At 41.7% G+C, this 20,128-nt stretch overlaps 1 protein-coding gene and 1 non-coding gene across 7 annotated transcripts in view; one reads left to right on the top strand and one right to left on the bottom strand.

Moving 5' to 3' along the window:
* WDR93 (WD repeat domain 93) overlaps positions 1-20,128 on the bottom strand; it is a 52,392-nt gene that overhangs the window by 14,422 nt on the left and 17,842 nt on the right. For 5 of the 6 annotated variants that reach the window (XM_070358259.1, XM_005895146.3, XM_070358260.1 and 2 more), the window contains exons 5-10: positions 16,226-16,304; positions 14,005-14,123; positions 12,080-12,118; positions 7,877-7,961; positions 1,490-1,661; positions 260-330 (exon numbers count right to left, since the gene is read on the bottom strand). In XM_070358259.1, the coding sequence (XP_070214360.1) occupies positions 260-330; positions 1,490-1,661; positions 7,877-7,961; positions 12,080-12,118; positions 14,005-14,123; positions 16,226-16,304 (565 nt within the window). Of the gene's footprint in view, positions 1-259; positions 331-1,489; positions 1,662-7,876; positions 7,962-10,708; positions 11,684-12,079; positions 12,119-14,004; positions 14,124-16,225; positions 16,305-20,128 lie in introns of those variants that run through there. The other variant, XM_070358261.1, reaches the window with a different exon arrangement.
* On the top strand, positions 1,094-1,165 carry TRNAE-UUC (transfer RNA glutamic acid (anticodon UUC)). The gene has a single exon. It is a non-coding gene; the product is annotated as a tRNA-Glu (tRNA).

Below are 20,128 nucleotides of genomic sequence, written 5' to 3'. Positions count from 1 at the left end.
CAAAAATCCGGAAGCAGCCTGGCGGGATGTGTGCACACCATCCTCTGTGGCAGCTCACACCCTGAAGACGGTGCCAGCGTCCATCATCAAGGAATCTGGTCTCAGGGGTCACAGGTGCAACTAGAAACCGTTAAGCTGCAGCTGGCAACCCACTTTCCACCTCATTCCCTCCCAGCAGGCAGGGTGTGCTGAGCAGAGCTTCTCTAGGAGGGCTTGCTGGGCATTCCCCCAGATGACCACCTGCTTCACCTTCCTTTACCTGGGGATCTCTTGACTCCCGCGGGCATTGGGATTACGCGACTGGGAAGGAGGAAGTAGAACGTAGCCATACTGGGAAAGAAAGAGACACTGGTCAGAGCCGTGGTGGACTCCTTGGCAAAGAGAAGTACTGTCAGCATCTTGGTATTAAGACCAGAAGTGAGTAGTTCAGAAGGACCTTCCAGGGCGTTCAGGGCCATGAAGCAAATTATATTCTATGTGCTGGTCCTGGTGTGTGTGGGCCCTTGGAGTTTAGTGAGGGTTAACAGGCAGAGTGGTGTGAGTTACGCCCATGCCAGGAAGAGCACCCAGTATGGGCAGAGCCATTCCTGTCCTGGAGGAGGACCCCTTCACGATCAGACTTCGGTGAAGTACGTAAATGTTCCTATCCCGGGTGTACTAAGTTAGTACTTTTTTTTTTTTTAGTTTCTGTTAGGGCCTAGCTAGCCCTGGGACATTGTGTAAAGTGACAAAATTCAGGTCCACATGATGGCAAGATGAGAGGTTTCACTCCTCATGTGAAGCAAGAACATTTCTGAGACCTGCAATAGTTGTGAGGAGAGCTGGCTGCTGTACCTGCTCCACCAGATACTTCAAGGACTCAGGCTCAGGTTTTACAATCACTGAGGCCTACCTGTTCACTGAAATTAGAAAGTAGCGTGTTTTAAGAATTACACATTAATATATTACATTTAGAAAGACTGGATGGAAGTGGAGGAAAATGTTATTAGTGGTCAGTTTTCCTCTCTAGGATCATCTGTGTTGTCTAGATAATCAGGAAAACAAAATTTTTTTAAGGAGATGCTATCATACAAAAAAATTATAAAATAGGGAGTCCCTGGTGGTCTAGTGGTTAGGATTTGGCGCTTTCACTGCCATGATCTGGGTTCAAGCCCTGGTCAGGGAACTGAGATCCTGTAAGTAGTACTGCATGGCCCCCCACCCCCCCACAAAAAAAACTCTAAAACTCTACTTTTCATCTCCATAGATGCCTATTCCTTCTTTTAAATCTGTGTTATCATCCTTTGTTCTAATTATATTTAAACAACCCATCCAACTTTTCAAAAGATTTTGCTCAAGTTCTCAGAGAAGTCACCCAAACCATCAAGAGCTTTGAGACTCTGAATTAATTCAGGACTTTGGGTTGATTTCTGCCTGTACTCACGGAGGAGAAGCTCCCAGGGAGGGGTTGTTCTGGCCTCACCCCCGCACCCCTGACCTCCAGGCTCACCTGATTGGCTCAGGCTCCCATTCCCCATCCAGGAACTTCTTGTAGGTGGCTCTTAAGATTGCCTCCCGCTTCTCCCACTGGCTCGCCTTGATGTAGTGATTCTGCCCAGAGCCCAGCCCGCGGCAGCCCGCTATCTTTGCAAAGGCTTCCAGGGGGCTCTTAAATGTGGTACCTAGGTTGAAAATATCCCAGCATGGGTTAAACCATCTGATGTCCTCCTTCCTGTTTCTCCCTCCTCCTCTATGCTTCCCAGTTTCCTGCAGAATCCCTCTTCCTCAGAAGTCTGTTCTTGCTCTGCCCAGGTGATCAGCCTTCTCCCTGGCCTCCCTCCTACTGGCTCACGGAGCACAGGTGAAGGGCAGCTGCCCTCCCTCCTCCCACTCCTCCATCTCCATCCTGCTGTCGTTTCCTGTTTCCAGACTACAGAATCTCCAGAGGCCAGGGAAATGTTCACAATGTCACTAGAGACCTTAGATCACCATTGCTGTCTCTCCAGCCCAGCAAGGCCCCAAACCTTCCAGTCACTCGCACTATGCAGCTGTGGCTGAGGACCCTCAATACACAATCCAAGCCTCCTCTGGGAGGCTTACACTGATCCAACTGCCTTCCTTTAGAAATTCTCCTTTCTCTGCCAATCATTTTTATCATTCTCCTTCCCAATAACCTTTCATTTCCTTCTTTCTCATCTGCTCCTAAGTCCACAGTGGGGACTTCCCAGGTGGCTCAAGTGGTAAAGAATCCACCTGCCAATGCAGGAGCCATGGGTTCGATCCCTGGGTTGGGAAAATTCCCTGGAGGAGGAAATGACAACCCACTCCAGTATTCTTTCCTGGGAAATCTTCTGGACAGAGGAGCCTGGTGGGCTACAGTCCATGGGGTTACAAAGAGTCAAACATGACTGAGCAACTGAGCATGCACACCCACAGTAAACCTAGGCAATCTATTTTCTGGGCATGAACCGTAATTTTCAGAACTCTTACTCTTTGGAAGGTGCCCAGGAGGTCCCACAGGGCCCCAAGTCCCTTTCTCCAGAGGCAACCATTGTTATCAGTTTCTTGTACAACTTTCTAGAAACAGACCCCTTCTAGATGGCAGCAAGTGTGTGTTAGTTGCTCAGTTGTGTCCAACTCTTTTGCGACCTCCTGGACTGTAGCCCACCAAACTCTTCTGTCCATGGGATTCTCCAGGCAAGAATACTGGAGTGGGTTGCCATTTCCTTCTCCAAGGAATCTTCCTGACCCAGGGAATCAAATCCAGGTCTCCTGCACTGCAGTTAGACTCTTTACTGTCTGAGCCTTCAGAGAAGCCCCAGATGGCAGCATATTACTACATTATATAATGTATATAGTATAGTATATATTATTATATGTATTACATGTACATTTGTATGTATTTTCTAAAACAAATGTTCAGTTCAGTTCAGTTGCTCAGTCGTGTCCGACTCTTTGCAACCCCATGAATCGCAGCACGCCAGGCCTCCCTGTCCATCACCAACTCCCGGAGTTCACTCAGACTCACGTCCATCGAGTCAGTGATGCCATCCAGCCATCTCATCCTCTGTCGTCCCCTTCTCCTCCTGCCCCCAGTCCCTCCCAGCATCAGAGTCTTTTCCAATGAGTCAACTCTTCGCACGAGGTGGCCAAAGTACTGGAGTTTCAGCTTTAGCATCAGTCCTTCCAAAGAAATCCCAGGGCTGATCTCCTTCAGAATGGACTGGTTGGATCTCCTTGCAGTCCAAGGGACTCTCAAGAGTCTTCTCCAACACCACAGTTCAAAAGCATCAATTCTTCGGCGCTCAGCCTTCTTCACAGTCCAACTCTCACATCCATACATGACCACAGGAAAAACCATAGTCTTGACTAGATGGACCTTTGCGGGCAAAGTATGTCTCTGTTTTTGAATATGCTATCTAGGTTGGTCATAACTTTCCTTCCAAGGAGTAAGCGTCTTTTAATTTCATGGCTGCAGTCACAATCTGCAGTGATTTTGGAGCCCCCAAAAATAAAGTCTGACACTGTTTCCACTGTTTCCCTGTCTATTTCCCATGAAGTGATGGGACCAGATGCCATGATCTTAGTTTTCTGAATGTTGAGCTTTAAGCCAACTTTTTCACTCTCCACTTTCACTTTCATCAAGAGGCTTTTTAGTTCCTCTTCACTTTCTGCCATAAGGGTGGTGCCCTCTGCATATCTGAGCTTATTGATATTTCTGCTGGCAGTCTTCATTCCAGCTTGTGCTTCTTCCAGTCCAGCGTTTCTCATGATGTACTCTGCATATAAGTTAAATAAGCAGGGTGACAATATACAGCCTTGACGTACTCCTTTTCCTATTTGGAACCAGTCTGTTGTTCCATGTCCAGCTCTAACTGTTGCTTCCTGACCTGCATATAGGTTTCTCAAGAGGCAGGTCAGGTGGTCTGGTATTCCCATCTCTTTCAGAATTTTCCACAGTTTATTGTGATCCACACAGTCAAAGGCTTTGGCATAGTCAATAAAGCAGAAATAGATGTTTCTCTGGAACTCTCTTGCTTTTTCCATGATCCAGCAGATGTTGGCCATTTGATCTCTGGTTCCTCTGCCTTTTCTAAAACCAGCTTGAACATCAGGAAGTTCACAGTTCACGTACTGCTGAAGCCTGGCTTGGAGAATTTTGAGCATTACTTTGCTAGTGTGTGAGATGAGTGCAACTGTGCAGTAGTTTGAGCATTCTTTGGCACTGCCTTTCTTTGGGATTGGAATGAAAACTGACCTTTTCCAGTCCTGTTACCATATATTAACTAGCAGTTCTTGAAATGTGGTCCCAGATCATCAGAGTTAGAAATGAAACAGAAATGCTGTGGGTCAGTTCAGTTCAGTCACTCAGTCATGTCTGACTCTTTGCGACCCCATGAATCGCAGCACGCCAGGCCTCTCTGTCCATCACCAACTCCCAGAGTCTACCCAAACCCATGTCCATTGAGTTGGTGATGCCATCCAACCATCTCATCCTCTGTCATCCCCCTCTCCTCCTGCCCTCAAACTTTCCCAGCATCAGGGTCTTTTCAAATGAGTCAGCTCTTAGCATAAGGTGGCCAAAGTATTGGAGTTTCAGCTTCAACATCAGTCCTTCCAGTGATCTGCTTTAGGATGGACTGGTTGGATCTCCTTACAGTCCAAGGGACTCTCAAGAGTCTTCTCCAACACTAACGTTCAAAAGCATCAATTCTTTGGGGTTCAGCTTTCTTTATAGTCCAACTCTGACATCTATACATTACTACTGGAAAAACCATAGCCTTGACTAGATGGACCTTTGTGGACAAAGTAATGTCTCTGCTTTTAATATGTTGTCTAGGTTGGTCATAACTTTCCTTCCAAGGAGTAAGTGTCTTTTAATTTCATGGCTGCAATCACCATCTGCAGGGCCCAGCAATTTGGGTTTTTATAAATCCTCCAAATGAGTCTGATCCAGCTAAAGTTTGAGAATTGCTGTCATACCCTGCACGTCTGGCATTTTGTTTTTTGGTTTGTTTTGCATTTTGATTTGATGACATATCTTGGGAGATCTCTTTATTTCAGTACTATAGATCTTCTTGTTTGTTGCTTATTTGCATTTATTAAACCCTTTCCTTGTTGTGAACTATAACACATTCAGAAAGGAGCATAAAAATGTATCTTTTCCTTTAAATACATCTTAATAAATTATGCTAAAGAAAACATCTGTCTCTCCTAAGGTCAAGAAACAGATTATCACATCTCCCTGCTAAAAGCTTCCCAAGGGCCCTGCTCCGGTCATATGCTATGCTATGCTATGCTAAGTCACTTCAGTCATGTCCAACTCTGTGTGACCCCATAGACGGAAGCCTACCAGGCTCCCCTGTCCCTGGGATTCTCCAGGCAAGAACACTGGAGTGGGTTGCCATTTCCTTCTCCAATGCATGAAAGTGAAAAGTGAAAGTGAAGTCTCTCAGTCGTGTCTGACTCTTAGTGACCCCATGGACTGCAGCCTACTAGGCTCCTCCATCCATGGGATTTTCCAGGCAAGAATACTGGAGTGGGGTGCCATTGCCTTCTCCGGCTCCGGTCATAACCTCCTGAGAAAAGCAGCAGCCATTCTCTTGGCTTTTAGGTAATCACTTCATGACATTTATGTTACTTTTATGCTACCTAAATATGCATCTAAACACCACAGCTTTGTTTTGCCTGGTTTTTGAGCTGTACACAGTGGAATTGTACAGTGTCAATTCTATATGTGCCCTCTTTTGCTTAATATTGTGAGATTTATCCATTTTGTTGTGTATATTTGTGGTTTTTCCTTTTCATTGCTGTATAGTATTCCATTGGGTGAAAAATATATACATATATTAAGGTTTATTTACATGTTCTTTTGTTGATGGATTTTCAGTTGTTTCATGGTTTGTGGTTATTGGAAATCATGCCATTATTATTATTCCTGTACATTCTTCCTGAAATACCTTTACTTTCAAGCTAATCAGGTATACATCTAGAAGCAGGGTGACTAACTCATTCTGGTTTGTCTAGCAGTTTCCTAGTTTTAGCACCAAAAGCCCCATGTCCAGGGAAATCCCTTAGTCCCAGACAAACTGATAACGGTTGGTTACCCAGTGTAAATGCTGGGTCAGAGAATGTAACTTTTCTTTAACACTAACACTAAATTGTTTTCCAGGGTGGTTGTACTGATTTTCATTGCTATCTATGTATGGGAGGTTTGATTGTTTCACATCCTCACCAACTTGGTATGATCAATATCTTTTATTTATTTATTTTAAAACAATATCATCATTGTTTTATATTAGCAGCATTATTCCTTACTCCTTTTGTTAGAAAAACACCCTGCAGTGTGTGTGCAGATCTGTGTATAATCAATATCTTTTAATTTTAGCCATTCTGGTAGGTGTTAAGTGGTATCTCATTATGGTTTGGTTTTTTTTCTCATTATGGTTTTAATTTGCCTTTCCCTGATAACTAACTATGCTGAACATCTTTTCATATGTTTATTGGCCATTTGAATAATCTCTTACCTATTTTATACCAAATTACCTGTCGTTTTCCTAACAATCTGTGGGAATTCTTAATAGAGTCTAGATATGGACCATTCATAAGTCTTGTGTGTTTTGAAAATGCCTTCTCCCAATACATAATTTGCCCATTCATGCTGTTAATGATGTACTTGGATGATTAGAAGTCTTTAATTTTAATATAGTCAGACTTACCAACTTTTCTTATAAATAAGTACTTTTTGTCTTTGGTCTAAAAAGTCTTTCCCTACCCAAAGGTCATAAAGATATTGCCTTATATTATTTTCTAAAAGTTTTATTGCTTTGTCTTTCATATTAACTTTTATGATTCATCTGGAATTTAATTTTGTATATCATGTGAGGCAGGGGCCATATGGACAACCAGCACCACTTACTGAAGTGACCATTTACCGCTCCATAGCACCACCTTCAGCAGATATCAAGGGTCCATTTCGGCCTAACTCTGTCCTGTCTTCTCAGTCCTGTGTTTTTTCATCTAATCTTTAAATCTACTATATTCTATCAACTATTTCTATATTTTATATATATCTTTCCATCTATTATTCACTCATCTCTTTTTCTACCTTGTTTTAATTATTGTGACTTTGTAATAAATCTTGATGGAGAAATCATATCACCATGTTCTTCTATGAGAGTGAATTGTCTATTCTTGGTCTTTTGCATTTGTCTCTTTGTTTTTAATGGCTGCAAAGTACTCGGAGTGTACCAGATTTACCTCACTAGTCTTATGCCTCTATAAATAGCACTGCAGTAAACACCCTTGTAGGTATATCTCTAAGGTCATGTGTGAATATTGAGAGGATAGATTGTATGTCCTCTGTCTAAAGTGTGGACTTACCCTCTGGTCCTCTTAGCCAACTCCCACTTAATTCTTAAAACCTTCTCAAATGTTCCTTCTTCTGAAAGAGCCTCTGCCTATTCCCTAGGCAGAGTTAGTTACTCCTTCCTCTATGTTTGTCTGGTCCTGGATGGCCCCCACTGCTGCACCTAATTGAATCCTACTGTGATGGTTTCCTTTTTCACCTGCAGCTTCTGGAGCATGGGAGATGTGTCTGACTCATTTTTGTGCCTGGTGCATTATCGGCCCTCAGCAAATACTGGTGAATGAAGTAACACAGGAATGTAGGAATGCATGAACCCCACCAGCACTAGGGGAAAGGTGTCTCCTGATGTCCCAATTCTTTTAGTTAATTATATCCTTGTAACATTTATATTTTTAATCTTTAGTCCCAGAGCCTATGACTTGTAAATCAGATATTGCTGCTAATAAATGAAAAATGTGGAGAAAGAGAAAGGAAAAACTAAGAAATCAATGGCAAAAGGAAAGACAGTATTCATGGACTTATACGTACCTGTAATTGGTTTGGGTGGTTTGATTTTCATTATTTGAACTGGAAGACTCAACTTAACATCTCCTCTAAAAGAAATGTTCATATCCTACAATAAGGAAAAAGCACAGATAATAAGCCAACAAAGGAGATAAAACAGGATCGTTAGAAACACTCATTTCAAAAGAAGGTGAAAAAAGAAAAAAAAAAAAGAAAAACAGGCAGGAAAAATAGAAACTAAACAGCAAAGTGGTAGATTTAGACATAAATACAGCAAAAATCACTTTAAATATAATGGCATAAATGGCCTAAACACCCCAGTTAAAAGGTAGAGTTTGACAGATTAGATTAAAAAGGCAAGACCTAATGATATGCTATCAAAAAGAAACTTATCTTAAATATAAGGATTTTTAAAAGTATATAAAAAGTATATCTTATAAACTAATCAAAAGAAAGCTGAGGTGGCTATATTAATATCTGACAATATAGATTTCTGAGCAAAAAATGTTACCAGAGATCAAAGGGTCATTGAATAAAGATAAAATGGTCAATTCTCAAGGGGACATAAAATTCTAAATGTTTCTTGCACCTAATAACAGGGCTTCAAAATACATGAAGCAAAAATTCTTAGTGTGAAAGCAGAAATAAATCTATAATCTCATAGATTTCAACAGTCTTCCCTCAATAACTGATAGGATAAGCAGACAGAAAATCAGTAAGAATATAGAGGGGAAAGCAGTAAGGATATAGAAGACTTGAATAACTTGGACCAATGACAACCGACTGCATGTTCTTTTCAAGTGCACATAGAATACTTAACAGAATTAACCATATTTGGGGCATAAAACAAGTCTTAATAAATTTGAAAGGTTTCAAATTATATGAAGTATGTTCTCTGATCACAACAGAATTCAGTTAGAAACCAGAAAAAAAAAAGAAAGATATCTAGAACATCTCAAGTATTTGGACACTAAATAACATGCTTCAAAAAATAATCCACTGGTTTCAAAAAAGAAGTTAAAAAATGCAAATTAGGAAGTATTTTCAAAAATGAAAACATAAAATATCAAAATTCGAAGGAAGCAACTAAAGCATTAGTTAGATGCAAGTTTATAGCACTAAATCGGAGAAGGCGATGGCACCCCACTCCAGTACTCTTGTCTGGAAAATCCCATGGATGGAGGAGCCTGGTAGGCTGCAGTCCATGGGGTCCCTAAGAGTCGGACACGACTGAGCGACTTCACTTTCACTTTTCACTTTCATGCATTGGAGAAGGAAAGGGCAACCCACTCCAGTGTTCTTGCCTGGAAAATCCCAGGGATGGGGGAGCCTGTTGGGCTGCCGTCTATGGGGTCACACAGAGTCAGACACGACTGAAGCAACGCAGCAGCAGCAGCAGCACTAAATGCCTATATTATGCTGTGAAGTTCCTAAGGTCTCAGTTCAGTTCCTCAATTGTGTCTGACTCTTTGCGACCCCATGAATCGCAGCACGCCAGGCCTCCCTGTCTATCTCCAACTCCCGGAATTCACCCAAACTCATGTGCATTGAGTTGGTGATGCCATCCAGCCATCTCATCCTCTGTCATCCCCTTCTCCTCCTGCCCCCAATCCCTCCCAGCATCAGGGTCTTTTCCAATGAGTCAACTCTTCGAATGAGGTGGCCAAAGTACTGGAGTTTCAGCCTCAGCATCAGTCCTTCCAGTGAACACCCAGGGCTGGTCTCCTTTAGGATGGACTGGTTGGATCTCCTTGCAGTCCAAGGGACTCTCAAGAGTCTTCTCCAGTACCACAGTTCAAAAGGATCAATCCTTTGGCGCTCAGCTTTCTTCACAGTCCAACTCTCACATCCATACATGACCACTGGAAAAACCATGGCCTTGACTAGATGGACCTTTGTTGGCAAAGTAATGTCTCTGCTTTTGAATATGCTATCTAGGTTGGTCATAACTTTCCTTCCAAGGAGTAAGCGTCTTTTAATTTCATGGCTGCAGTCACCATCTGCAGTGATTTTGGAGTCCCCAAAAATAAAGTCTGACACTGTTTCCACTGTTTCCCCATCTATTTCCCATGAAGTGATGGGACCAGATGCCATGATCTTCATTTTCTGAATGTTGAGCTTTAAGCCAACTTTTTCACTCTCCTCTTTCACTTTCATCAAGAGGCTTTTTAGTTCCTCTTCACTTTCTGCCATAAGGGTGGTGTCATCTGCATGTCTGAGATTATTGATATTTCTCCCAGCAATCTTGATTCCAGCTGTGCTTCTTCCAGTCCAGCGTTTCTCATGATGTACTCTGCATAGAAGTTAAATAAGCAGGGTGACAATATACAGCCTTGACGTACTCCTTTTCCTATTTGGAACCAGTCTGTTGTTCCATGTCCAGTTCTAACTGTTGCTTCCCGACCTGCATATAGGTTTCTCAAGAGGCTGATGCTTGATACAGGCACACAAATATTTTAATGGAACAGGATCAAAAGTGTAGAAATATACATAGGAATGGTACTTGTGTTGCAATTGCTATTTTAAAAAGACAGATCAACGTGGATCTCTTCCTTGTTCCATTCACAGAAAAAACTACCACGTGTATAAAAGAGTGAAATGTGCAAAAAAAAAAAAAAAAACCAAAAACAAATACACTACGAAGTATTAGAAGAAAGCACAGGAGAATTTATTTATAATCTTGAGATAGAGATAACCTTCTTAAGTGCAATGGCTGTAAAGAAAAGGTTAAAAATTCTGACTATAACAGAATCTAAAATATCTTTACAACAGAAAAGCACATAAAGTAAAAAAGGGAAACAACAGATTGGAAGAAAATATGTAATTGGCAAAAAATTCACAGGCAATTCACAGAAGACAAAACCTCAATAGCCAATAAAAATAGGAGATTAATGAAAATTAACATGAGACAATATTTTGTTTCATCAATTTGCACAAAAATTAATAATATCAAGGTTAACCAGGCTGTGGAGAAATTGATTGAATGTAAATTGTCATGTCATTTTTGGATCTATTTAATCTATTTAATAGGATCTATATTAAAACTAAAATTGCACACATCCTTCAGAAGCACTCAGGTACACAAAGAAGAGTTTACAAAGATTTTCACTCGTTATATAAAAGCCACAAATTAGGAAAACCTTCAATAACACCAATGAATGAACAACCAAATAAACTACGGTACATCTTTAGTAGGAATAGAACAGAGGAAAAGAACAAGGTAGGTTTGTCTGACATTGCAAAACTTTGCCAATAAGTTGATTAGTATAAAAATGCAAGTTCATAAGAAAATCTGTATAGTATGATGCCACTTATATAGAAGAAAATTCCCATAAAATGAAAGTATATTTTTCAAAATAAACTGATATTTGAATCAAACTGTATACTAAAGGCCTATAGAAAACACACACCAAGCTAATAATGGTGATGATCTCTGGAGAGGGCTGCTGAGTCTGCATTACTTGGTTCTTCCCAAAGTGATGTGTTCACATAGCATTTGTATAATTTGAGACAAAACGTAATTTTAAAAGGGATAAAGGAAAGGCCTCTGGAGAGAGACTTCCATTTGGAAGTTCACCATTTCTCTTCTGATAGGCTTGAATCCCAAGAGCTAAGCCTCTGGAAAGCATGGTGTGCTCTTTGCCTCAGAGGCAGAGTCAGGAAGCTCCAGGGAACCCTGTCTGTGCTCTGCCGTATCCCAATACAAACGTGACCTCCAACACCAAAGTAGAACAGAAAACCCCAAACGTGAGTTTGGTGGATTGGGCTGCTTACATTGGCAGAGGCAAGCTGGATTCTATGGGGCCTGAAGTATATATGGTTTAGGGGTCTCTGTAAGAAAGAGAATACAGAGTGCCAATGACCATCTAATACAACTCAGTTCGGGGGCTATTGTGACAGAGGGGAAGTTTGAGTGAGAAGAGATGGTGGTGGTCTTAAGTGATTATGGTTAAAACATGTTACTTTTTCCAATTTTACAAAAGTCTGTGGCCATGTGAAAACACTGGCAGGGCCCCTGTCTCAGGGAAACCCACCCCTGAACAAATGACTTGGGTCAGTTCTCCTCAAGAATGAGGCACAAGATCAAATCACAGAGAATCTGAAAACAGTGCCCTGGTAAGAATATTTTATTAATATATTTGACATTTAAGGTACCTTTAAAATCAAAATAAAAATTTCTAACATTCAAGTTAAATCTCTTTGGAGATATTCTTTAAAGTTTCTTACCGTATCTAAACTATCTGCAGTCACAGAATCAGGAGTGTTCTGGGGAGAAAAATGAGAAATTAATTCATGATGGGTTTGGTATATGCTCCCCTTCTTCCTTTAATTTTTCGCATTGCTCCTTCTTCCCCTCAATCACTCTTGTGAGATGTGAACTCATCCCCATAGACATGGAGGGCCAGTATTTGTGCGGTCCTCTGGCCTGTAGGATTTTAATACATGATACCCATTCTCTAGGATCTTAAAACCTATTTGGGGAAACAAGAAATCATCAATGACGTTAAGAGAGAATATGAGTGAAAGGGAGGGGGTCAGCTAGGAGACTATTACAAAAATCTAAGTTAAAGTGAATATTTCTGATTGACAAAATTTATCAGTGATGTTGACAATTATTATTTATAAGTAACTCTAAATATAATTCATAGTACAAAAGCTACCACTGTAACTGGCATAAGTTGATTGCTTCTCAGTGTATAGAAACAGTGAATTATGGTGACAAATCACCCCCATTCCAAGGTGCTTTTCCCACTTGGATAATAAATTAATCCCTCAAAAAATGTATCTGTTGGGCACTGAGTAGGATGCCATGGGGATGGTGACAAAAAGAAGCAGAAGGTACAACAACCTAGAAATTTACCATCTAGTTAGGAGAAAAGAACCGCTACTGCTGCTGCTAAGTCGCTTCAGTCGTGTCCGACTCTGTGCGACCCCATAGACGGCAGCCCACTAGGCTCCTCTGTCCCTGGGATTCTCCAGGCAAAAACACTGGAGTGGGTTGCCATTTCCTTCTCCAATGCATGAAAGTGAAAGTGAAAGTGAAGTCGCTCAGTCGTGTCTGACTCTTAGCGACCCCATGGACTGCAGCCTACCAGGCTCCTCCGTCCATGGGATTTTCCAGGCAAGAGTACTGGAGTGGGGTGCCATTGCACAATAGGATGGTATATGAGAAGTGTCAAAGAGAGGTACAAAGAATAGATTCTGTAAGAGTTTAGAGGAGGAATGTCTCTGGGCCAGTAACTCTCCAAGAGATACAAAAAATCACACCTTGCTACAAAGACATTCACTGGAGAAAAAGGGCATTTATTCAAAGCCACTCAATGTACTTGGCATTGAATGTGAGTCTCAATCTTGGTCTCGTAGATTAATTTCACTAACACTTTATAGCACATAGCACAATATGTTTTAAAGGCATCCTCAACTGATATTTGTTGTCATTGATTAAAAAAAATAATAACTACACTTTGGGAATTCCCTGGTGGTCCAGTGGTTAGGACTGTGCACTTCCACTGGGGAGGGCATGGATTCAATCCCTGGTTGGGGAGCTCAGGTCCTACATGCCACACACAATACAGCCAATATATATAATAACTGCACATCAGATAGATGAGAAAATTGTCTTAAAATCTTTTTTGTTTAAATATTGTATTTTGAAGAGATGGCATGAGTCCCAGGGATCACATATAATTAAACTGAAATAGATTTCTACCTACCTTCTAAGAATAATATGAAGAATACATATATTCCCATATATTTAGAACAACTCCTTTATACCATAATCTGGAGAGTGTAGTGGAGAGTGTAGTGGAGAGACATGGAAGGATTATTTCAGCCCAGGAGGGGAAAAAATATATCTATTAGTCAGAGTCAAAAAAAAACAAAACACTCTCCCAGAGAAATGCCTGGGAGTGGTCTTGGTAGAGAGGCAACTCCCAGAGGAGAGAGATACCATGTTCCACCATTTAAGACCCCTCGGCTTTTTAACCATCTTATTTTAACCAAAGCAAACTGACTTAAGAGACACAGGCCAGGGTACCTCTTGTCCTGTCTTACAGCCTCCAGACAGGCTCCTTCATCTTGAAATTGCAAGAAGGAGGTGCGCTAGATGTGGGCAGGGAGGAACATATCAGTTGAAGACAGGTGTTACCTACCAATTGCAGCTGCTGTCTGATTTTCTTCTTTGTATTTACGGCAAGTTGGGGGTACTGCACTTCCTTGACCCAAGACTCCTTGGGCAGCTTATACACATCCAGCCAAATGTCCCCAGCTCCTGCATTGGGAAACCGAGGAACCGTTGAGCAACCGCAAACAGGCAATGAGTTTCCTCAGAGAAACGGCCCATCTCAGAACCACTGGCACAGAGGCAACTTTGACAAACGGAAGGAGATGTGATTCTGTAGCGGTTGTTGCCAGTCCTCACTCACAGAGAGCCCTGAACTCCTCTCCCCAGGCCGCTGCCTCTAACTGGAGATGGGCTTCTCACCCTCACAGCACCAATGTAACAGTTTTAACCTGACTGTCCACGCTGCCTGGTCCCCACGCTTTCTAGGTTCCAAATGATAAATTCCACTGACGTTTTGTGTTACAGCTGTTCCCACCTGGGGAGGAAAGTGGCATATACAGAAGCAGTAACCGAGAGGGGTATGGCTGACAACGGGCTAGAATCGAACTCTGAGAGATGCCTCAGGAGAATTCTTCTGACCAATATTTGAGGAGATGACAACCCATGGGGTGGCTGTGAGCACTTTATCTTGTCAAAGAAACATGCTCAGCTTCTGTACTGAATACCTGCCAACCCAGGAAAAGTTACTTTCCTAGAATGGGATTCTGGCTAAATGTTTCCTTAAAAAAGTAATCATATAGACATCTTGTTTTCAGACTTTTGGACTCCAGAGCTGTTGGGGAGTACATGTCTGTAATTTTAAGCCAGCTAGTTTGTGGTACTTTGCTATAACAGCCCTAACAAACTACTACAGATAGTATAAAAGTTTCCTTTGGTGCATAAAGCATTACAAAATAGGTATCTTTCTCCAGCACCTAACATCTGAGGGACCTGGGGCAAGAATCTAAATAGAGGCCGAGACGCCAAATGTCTAATTATTTAAAAGTTAAAAGTCAAGCTAATAATCATTTGGATAAAATATATTCTATTACCACAGGAATAATTGCAACAAGCAAGATCCAATGTTGAATGCTAAAACTGGTGGGCAAAACTTTAATGACAAACAGGATATTTGCATAATCTCCAAGTATCTCCCCCTAAATGTTTATCAGTCACTGTGGAGGTTTCAACATAGGTCTCAAAATTCTCTGATCATCCTACATCCAGAAAATGGTGTTTACATTCTCTCCCCTTCCAGTGTGGTCTGGACCTAGAGCATGGAAGGGGGAAAACAGTCGCTCAACCGTGGAGAAAGCTGGCAGATCACTTTAAGTGATCAGGGTTAACACCAGCAGTGGTGCTATCACATACCCCCCAATATAATTCAATGAAAAGAGCATTTCACCTCTGTGAGATCTTCCTCCAAATCCTTAACCCCAGTTTGAATCATGAGGAAAAATTCAAACTGAAAATCAGGGCCATTGCACAAAATACCTGACTGGTAACTCCTCAAACATGTCGAGGTCATGAAAGACAAGGTAAGACCAAGACATCACACATATAGGTACAGTGTGAAAAGATGATGACCGAATGCAATATGATATCCTGGATTGTACCTTGGAGCCAAAAAAAAAAAAAAGTATCTAGGAAAAACTGGCAAAATCTGAAAAAAATAATCTGTAGTTTATTGTATTATACCAACGTTATTTGCTTAATTTTGACAAATGTACCATGGTTATATTAAATGTTGGTATTAGGGACACTGGGTGAAGGATATAAGGGAACTCAGTCATATCTTTGCAACTCTTCTGTAAATTATTTCTAAATAAAAGGGTTGGAGGGCTTCCCTTGGCTCAGTGATAAAGAATCTGCCTGCCAATGCAAGGGACACGAGTTTGATCCCTGGTCTGGGAAGATCCCACGTGGTAAGGAGCAACTAAGCCCCTGTGGTAAGAAGCACCACACCACTGAGCCTGCACTCCAGAGCCTGGGAGCTGCAGCTACCGAGCCCACATCCTGCAACTGCCGAGGCCAGCACATCCTAGAGTCCGTGCTCAGCAACAAGAGAACCCACCACAGTAAGAAGACCACGCACTGCAACTAGAGGGTAGGCCCTGCTCTTCAAAACTATGGAAAAGCACACGCAGTAGCAAAACCCCAGCACATCCAAAAATAAATAAATAAAATTATTTTTAAAAGTAAAATGTTTTTTGGGGAAAGTGATTATCTGGAAGATACTGGAACTCTGAAGAGCCTTTGGTCAGTCTTACCTTGTAGGAGCAAGGCTGCAAAGTTCCCTCCTTTAGAAATTTCCATCTTTATACAGGTGGTTTGCTTGCTGGCATCCTCCTAAAAAGAAGAGAGAAGCTGATAGAATAAGTTCAGCCTGATGATAGAGGAGAGTGTATTTCAGGGCCTTTTGTAGTTCACATCAGGAAAAAAAAAATCCTTCTAAAGATTGAGGCATAAAAAGATGCCTCAAATTGCTTCAGACTTTCCATTTTTGTATAGGAATTGGACAAGATTGCATGTAAAGCAGTAGAACTCAATTTTCCATCTAAAGAATTTTGGACTTATTTCCTGGTTTCATAAATACTCCTGATCATTTGCAGTGATTTCATACTATCTGATCTCCTGCTCAGGTTGCAAACCCTCAGACCTATGATTAGCTCTTTTCAAAATGTGTTGAAAAGAGTTCTACATGACAATGAAAACTCTGGTCAGTTGCTTGAAAAAAAGGCTCTGTCTAGGCTATAGTACTGCCATAGTCTGATTTGGCTCATAAACAACATCTATTTCTCACGATCCAAGGTTTCCAAGGATTTCTGGCAGATTCAGTGTCTGCTAAGACCTAGCTTCCTGGCTCATGGACCGCCTGCCACCTCTGTGTCATGTGGTGGAAGGGTTGAGGGAGCTCTCTTGGGCGGTAATTCCACTCATGAGAACTCTGCCCTCATGACCTAATCGCCTCCCACACTGGGGATCAGAATTTCAACATGAATTTTAGAGGCACAAAAATATTCAGTCCATATCGAGTGGAGACTGAATGGAACCCTAGTATGAAACCTGCTTGAATTTTCAGCAAGGTGAAAAAGACTCAATGTATACAGATGTGCTGTACCTTTCAGGAGCTCTAAGACTAGCAAAATTAGGTGCCTAGAAGAATTAGGCTAGTAAGCCCCCTAAGTTATTTAAGGAGAGGGAGTTTTAAACATTTAGTTTTTCTTTCACTTTCTTGTTTAAAAATGGAAGTATATTTGATGTACAATATGAAAGTGAAATCTGAAACTGAAGTCGCTTAGTCGTGTCCGACTCTGTGTGACCCCATAGACGGAAGCCCACCAAGCTCCCCCGTCCCCGGGATTCTCCAGGTAAGAATACTGGAGTGGGTTGCCATTTCCTTCTCCAATGCATGAAAGTGAAAAGTGAAAGGGAAGTCACTCACTCGTGTCCGACTCTTTGCGACCCCATGGACAGTAGCCTACCAGGCTCTGCAACCCATGGGATTTTCCAGGCAAGAATACTGGAGTGGGCTGCCATTTCCTTCTCCAGGGGATCTTCCCAACCCAGGGATCGAACCCAGGTCTCCTGTGTTGCAGACAGATGCTTTACCATCTGAACTACTAGGGAAGCCCGATGTACAGTATAGTGATTCACAATTTTTAAAGTGTACATTCCATTTATAGTTATTATAAAATATTGGCTATATTCCCCATATTGTTCAAAATATCCTTGTAGCTCATTTTACACATAATAGTTTGTATCTCTTAATTCCGTAATCCTATATTACTCCTCTCTACTTCTCCATACCCCTTGTAAGTACTAGTTTCTTCTCTATATCTGTCTGTTTCTTGGTTTTTTCTTTTTTGTCATATTAGCTAGTTTGCTATATTTTTTAGATTCCACATAAAAGTGATATCATACAATATTTGTCTTTTTTCACTTAGCCTCAGTTCAGTCGCTCAGTCCTGTCTGACTCTTTGCAACCCCACGAATCGCAGCACACCAGGCCTCCCTGTCCATCACCAACTCCTGGAGTTCACTCAAACTCATGTCCATCGAGTCAGTGATGCCTTCCAGCCATCTCATCCTCTGTCGTCCCCTTCTCCTCCTGCCCCCGATCCCTCCCATCATCAGAGTCTTTTCCAATGAGTCAACTCTTCGCATGAGGTGGCCAAAGTACTGGAGTTTCAGCTTTAGCATCATTCCTTCCAAAGAAACCCCAGGACTGATCTCCTTCAGAATGGACTGGTTGGATCTCCTTGCAGTCCAAGGGACTCTCAAGAGTCTTCTCCAACACCACAGTTCAAAAGCATCAATTCTTTGGCGCTCAGCCTTCTTCACAGTCCAACTCTTACATCCATACATGACCACTGGAAAAACCATGGCCTTGACTAGACGGACCTTTGTGGGCAAAGTAATGTCTCTGCCTTTGAATATGCTATCTAGGTTGGTCATAACTTTCCTTCCAAGGAGTAAGTGTCTTTTAATTTCATGGCTGCAATCACCATCTGCAATGATTTTGGAGCCCCAAAACATAAAGTCTGACACTGTTTCCACTGTTTCCCCATCTATTTCCCATGAAGGGATGGGACCAGATGCCATGATCTTAGTTTTCTGAATGTTGAGCTTTAAGCCAACGTTTTCACTATCCTCTTTCACTTTCATCAAGAGGCTTTTTAGTTGCTCTTCACTTTCTGCCATAAGGGTGGTGTTATCTGCATATCTGAGGTTATTGATATTTCTCCCAGCAATCTTGATTCCAGTTTGTGCTTCTTCCAGCCCAGCGTTTCTCATGATGTACTCCACATGTAAGTTAAATAAGCAGAGTGACAATATACAGCCTTGACGTACTCCTTTTCCTATTTGGAACCAGTCTGTTGTTCCATGTCCAGCTCTAACTGTTGCTTCCTGACCTGCATATAGGTTTCTCAAGAGGCAGGTCAGGTGGTCTGGTATTCCCATCTCTTTCAGAATTTTCCACAGTCTATTGTGATCCACACAGTCAAAGGTTTTGGCATAGTCAATAAAGCAGAAATAGATGTTTCTCTGGAACTCTCTTGCTTTTTCCACGATCCAGCGGATGTTGGCCATTTGATCTCTGGTTCCTCTGCCTTTTCTAAAACCAGCTTGAACATCAGGAAGTTCACGGTTCACATATTGCTGAAGCCTGGCCTGGAGAATTTTGAGCATTACTTTGCTAGCGTGTGAGATGAGTGCAATTGTGCAGTAGTTTGAGCATTCTTTGGCATTGCCTTTCTTTGGGATTGCAATGAAAACTGACCTTTTCCAGTCCTGTGGCCACTGCTGAGTTTTCCAAATTTGCTGGCATATTGAGTGCAGCACTTTCACAGCATCGTCTTTCAGGATTTGAAATAGCTCAACTGGAATTCCATCACCTCCACTAGCTTTGTTCATAGTGATGCTTTCTAAGGCCCACTTGACTTCACATTCCAAGATGTCTGGCTCTAGGTGAGTGATCACAGCATCGTGATTATCTGGGTCGTGAAGATCTTTTTTGTACAGTTCTTCTGTGTATTCTTGCCACCTCTTCTTAATATCTTCTGCTTCTGTTAAGTCCATACCATTTCTGTCCTTTATTGAGCCCATCTTTGCATGAAATGTTCCCTTGGTATCTCTAATTTTCTTGGAGAGATCTCTAGTCTTTCCCTTTCTGTTGTTTTCCTCTATTTCTTTGCATTGATCGCTGAGGAAGGCTTTCTTATCTCTCCTTGCTATTCTTTGGAACTCTGCATTCAGACGCTTATATCTTTCCTTTTCTCCTTTGCTTTTTGCTTCTCTTCTTTTCACAGCTATTTGTAAGGCTTCCCCAGACAGCCATTTTGCTTTTTTGCATTTCTTTTCCATGGGGATGGTCTTGATCCCTGTCTCCTGTACAATGTTTAGGAGACAATCCCTGTCTCCTAAACGCTATTGGTGTGTTGTAATTCACTAACATTATTTTGTGTATAATGTCCCTGTCAAGTTTAGATATCACAGTTCTGCTGGTCACAGTTCTGAAATGAGTTGATGAGTATTCCTTGTATCTTTTTTTAAAGAGATTTCTTTTTACATAAATTTAAAAACAGTTTTCCCTGGTGGTTCAGATGGTAAAGTGTCTGCCTGCAATGTGAGAGACCTGGGTTCGATCCCTAGGTCAGGAATATCCCCTG

The sequence above is a fragment of the Bos mutus genome, chromosome 21 (genome assembly GCF_027580195.1).
Source record: "Bos mutus isolate GX-2022 chromosome 21, NWIPB_WYAK_1.1, whole genome shotgun sequence".
Lineage (NCBI taxonomy): Eukaryota > Metazoa > Chordata > Mammalia > Artiodactyla > Bovidae > Bos > Bos mutus.
This window is presented reverse-complemented; position numbering and strand designations above follow the sequence as displayed.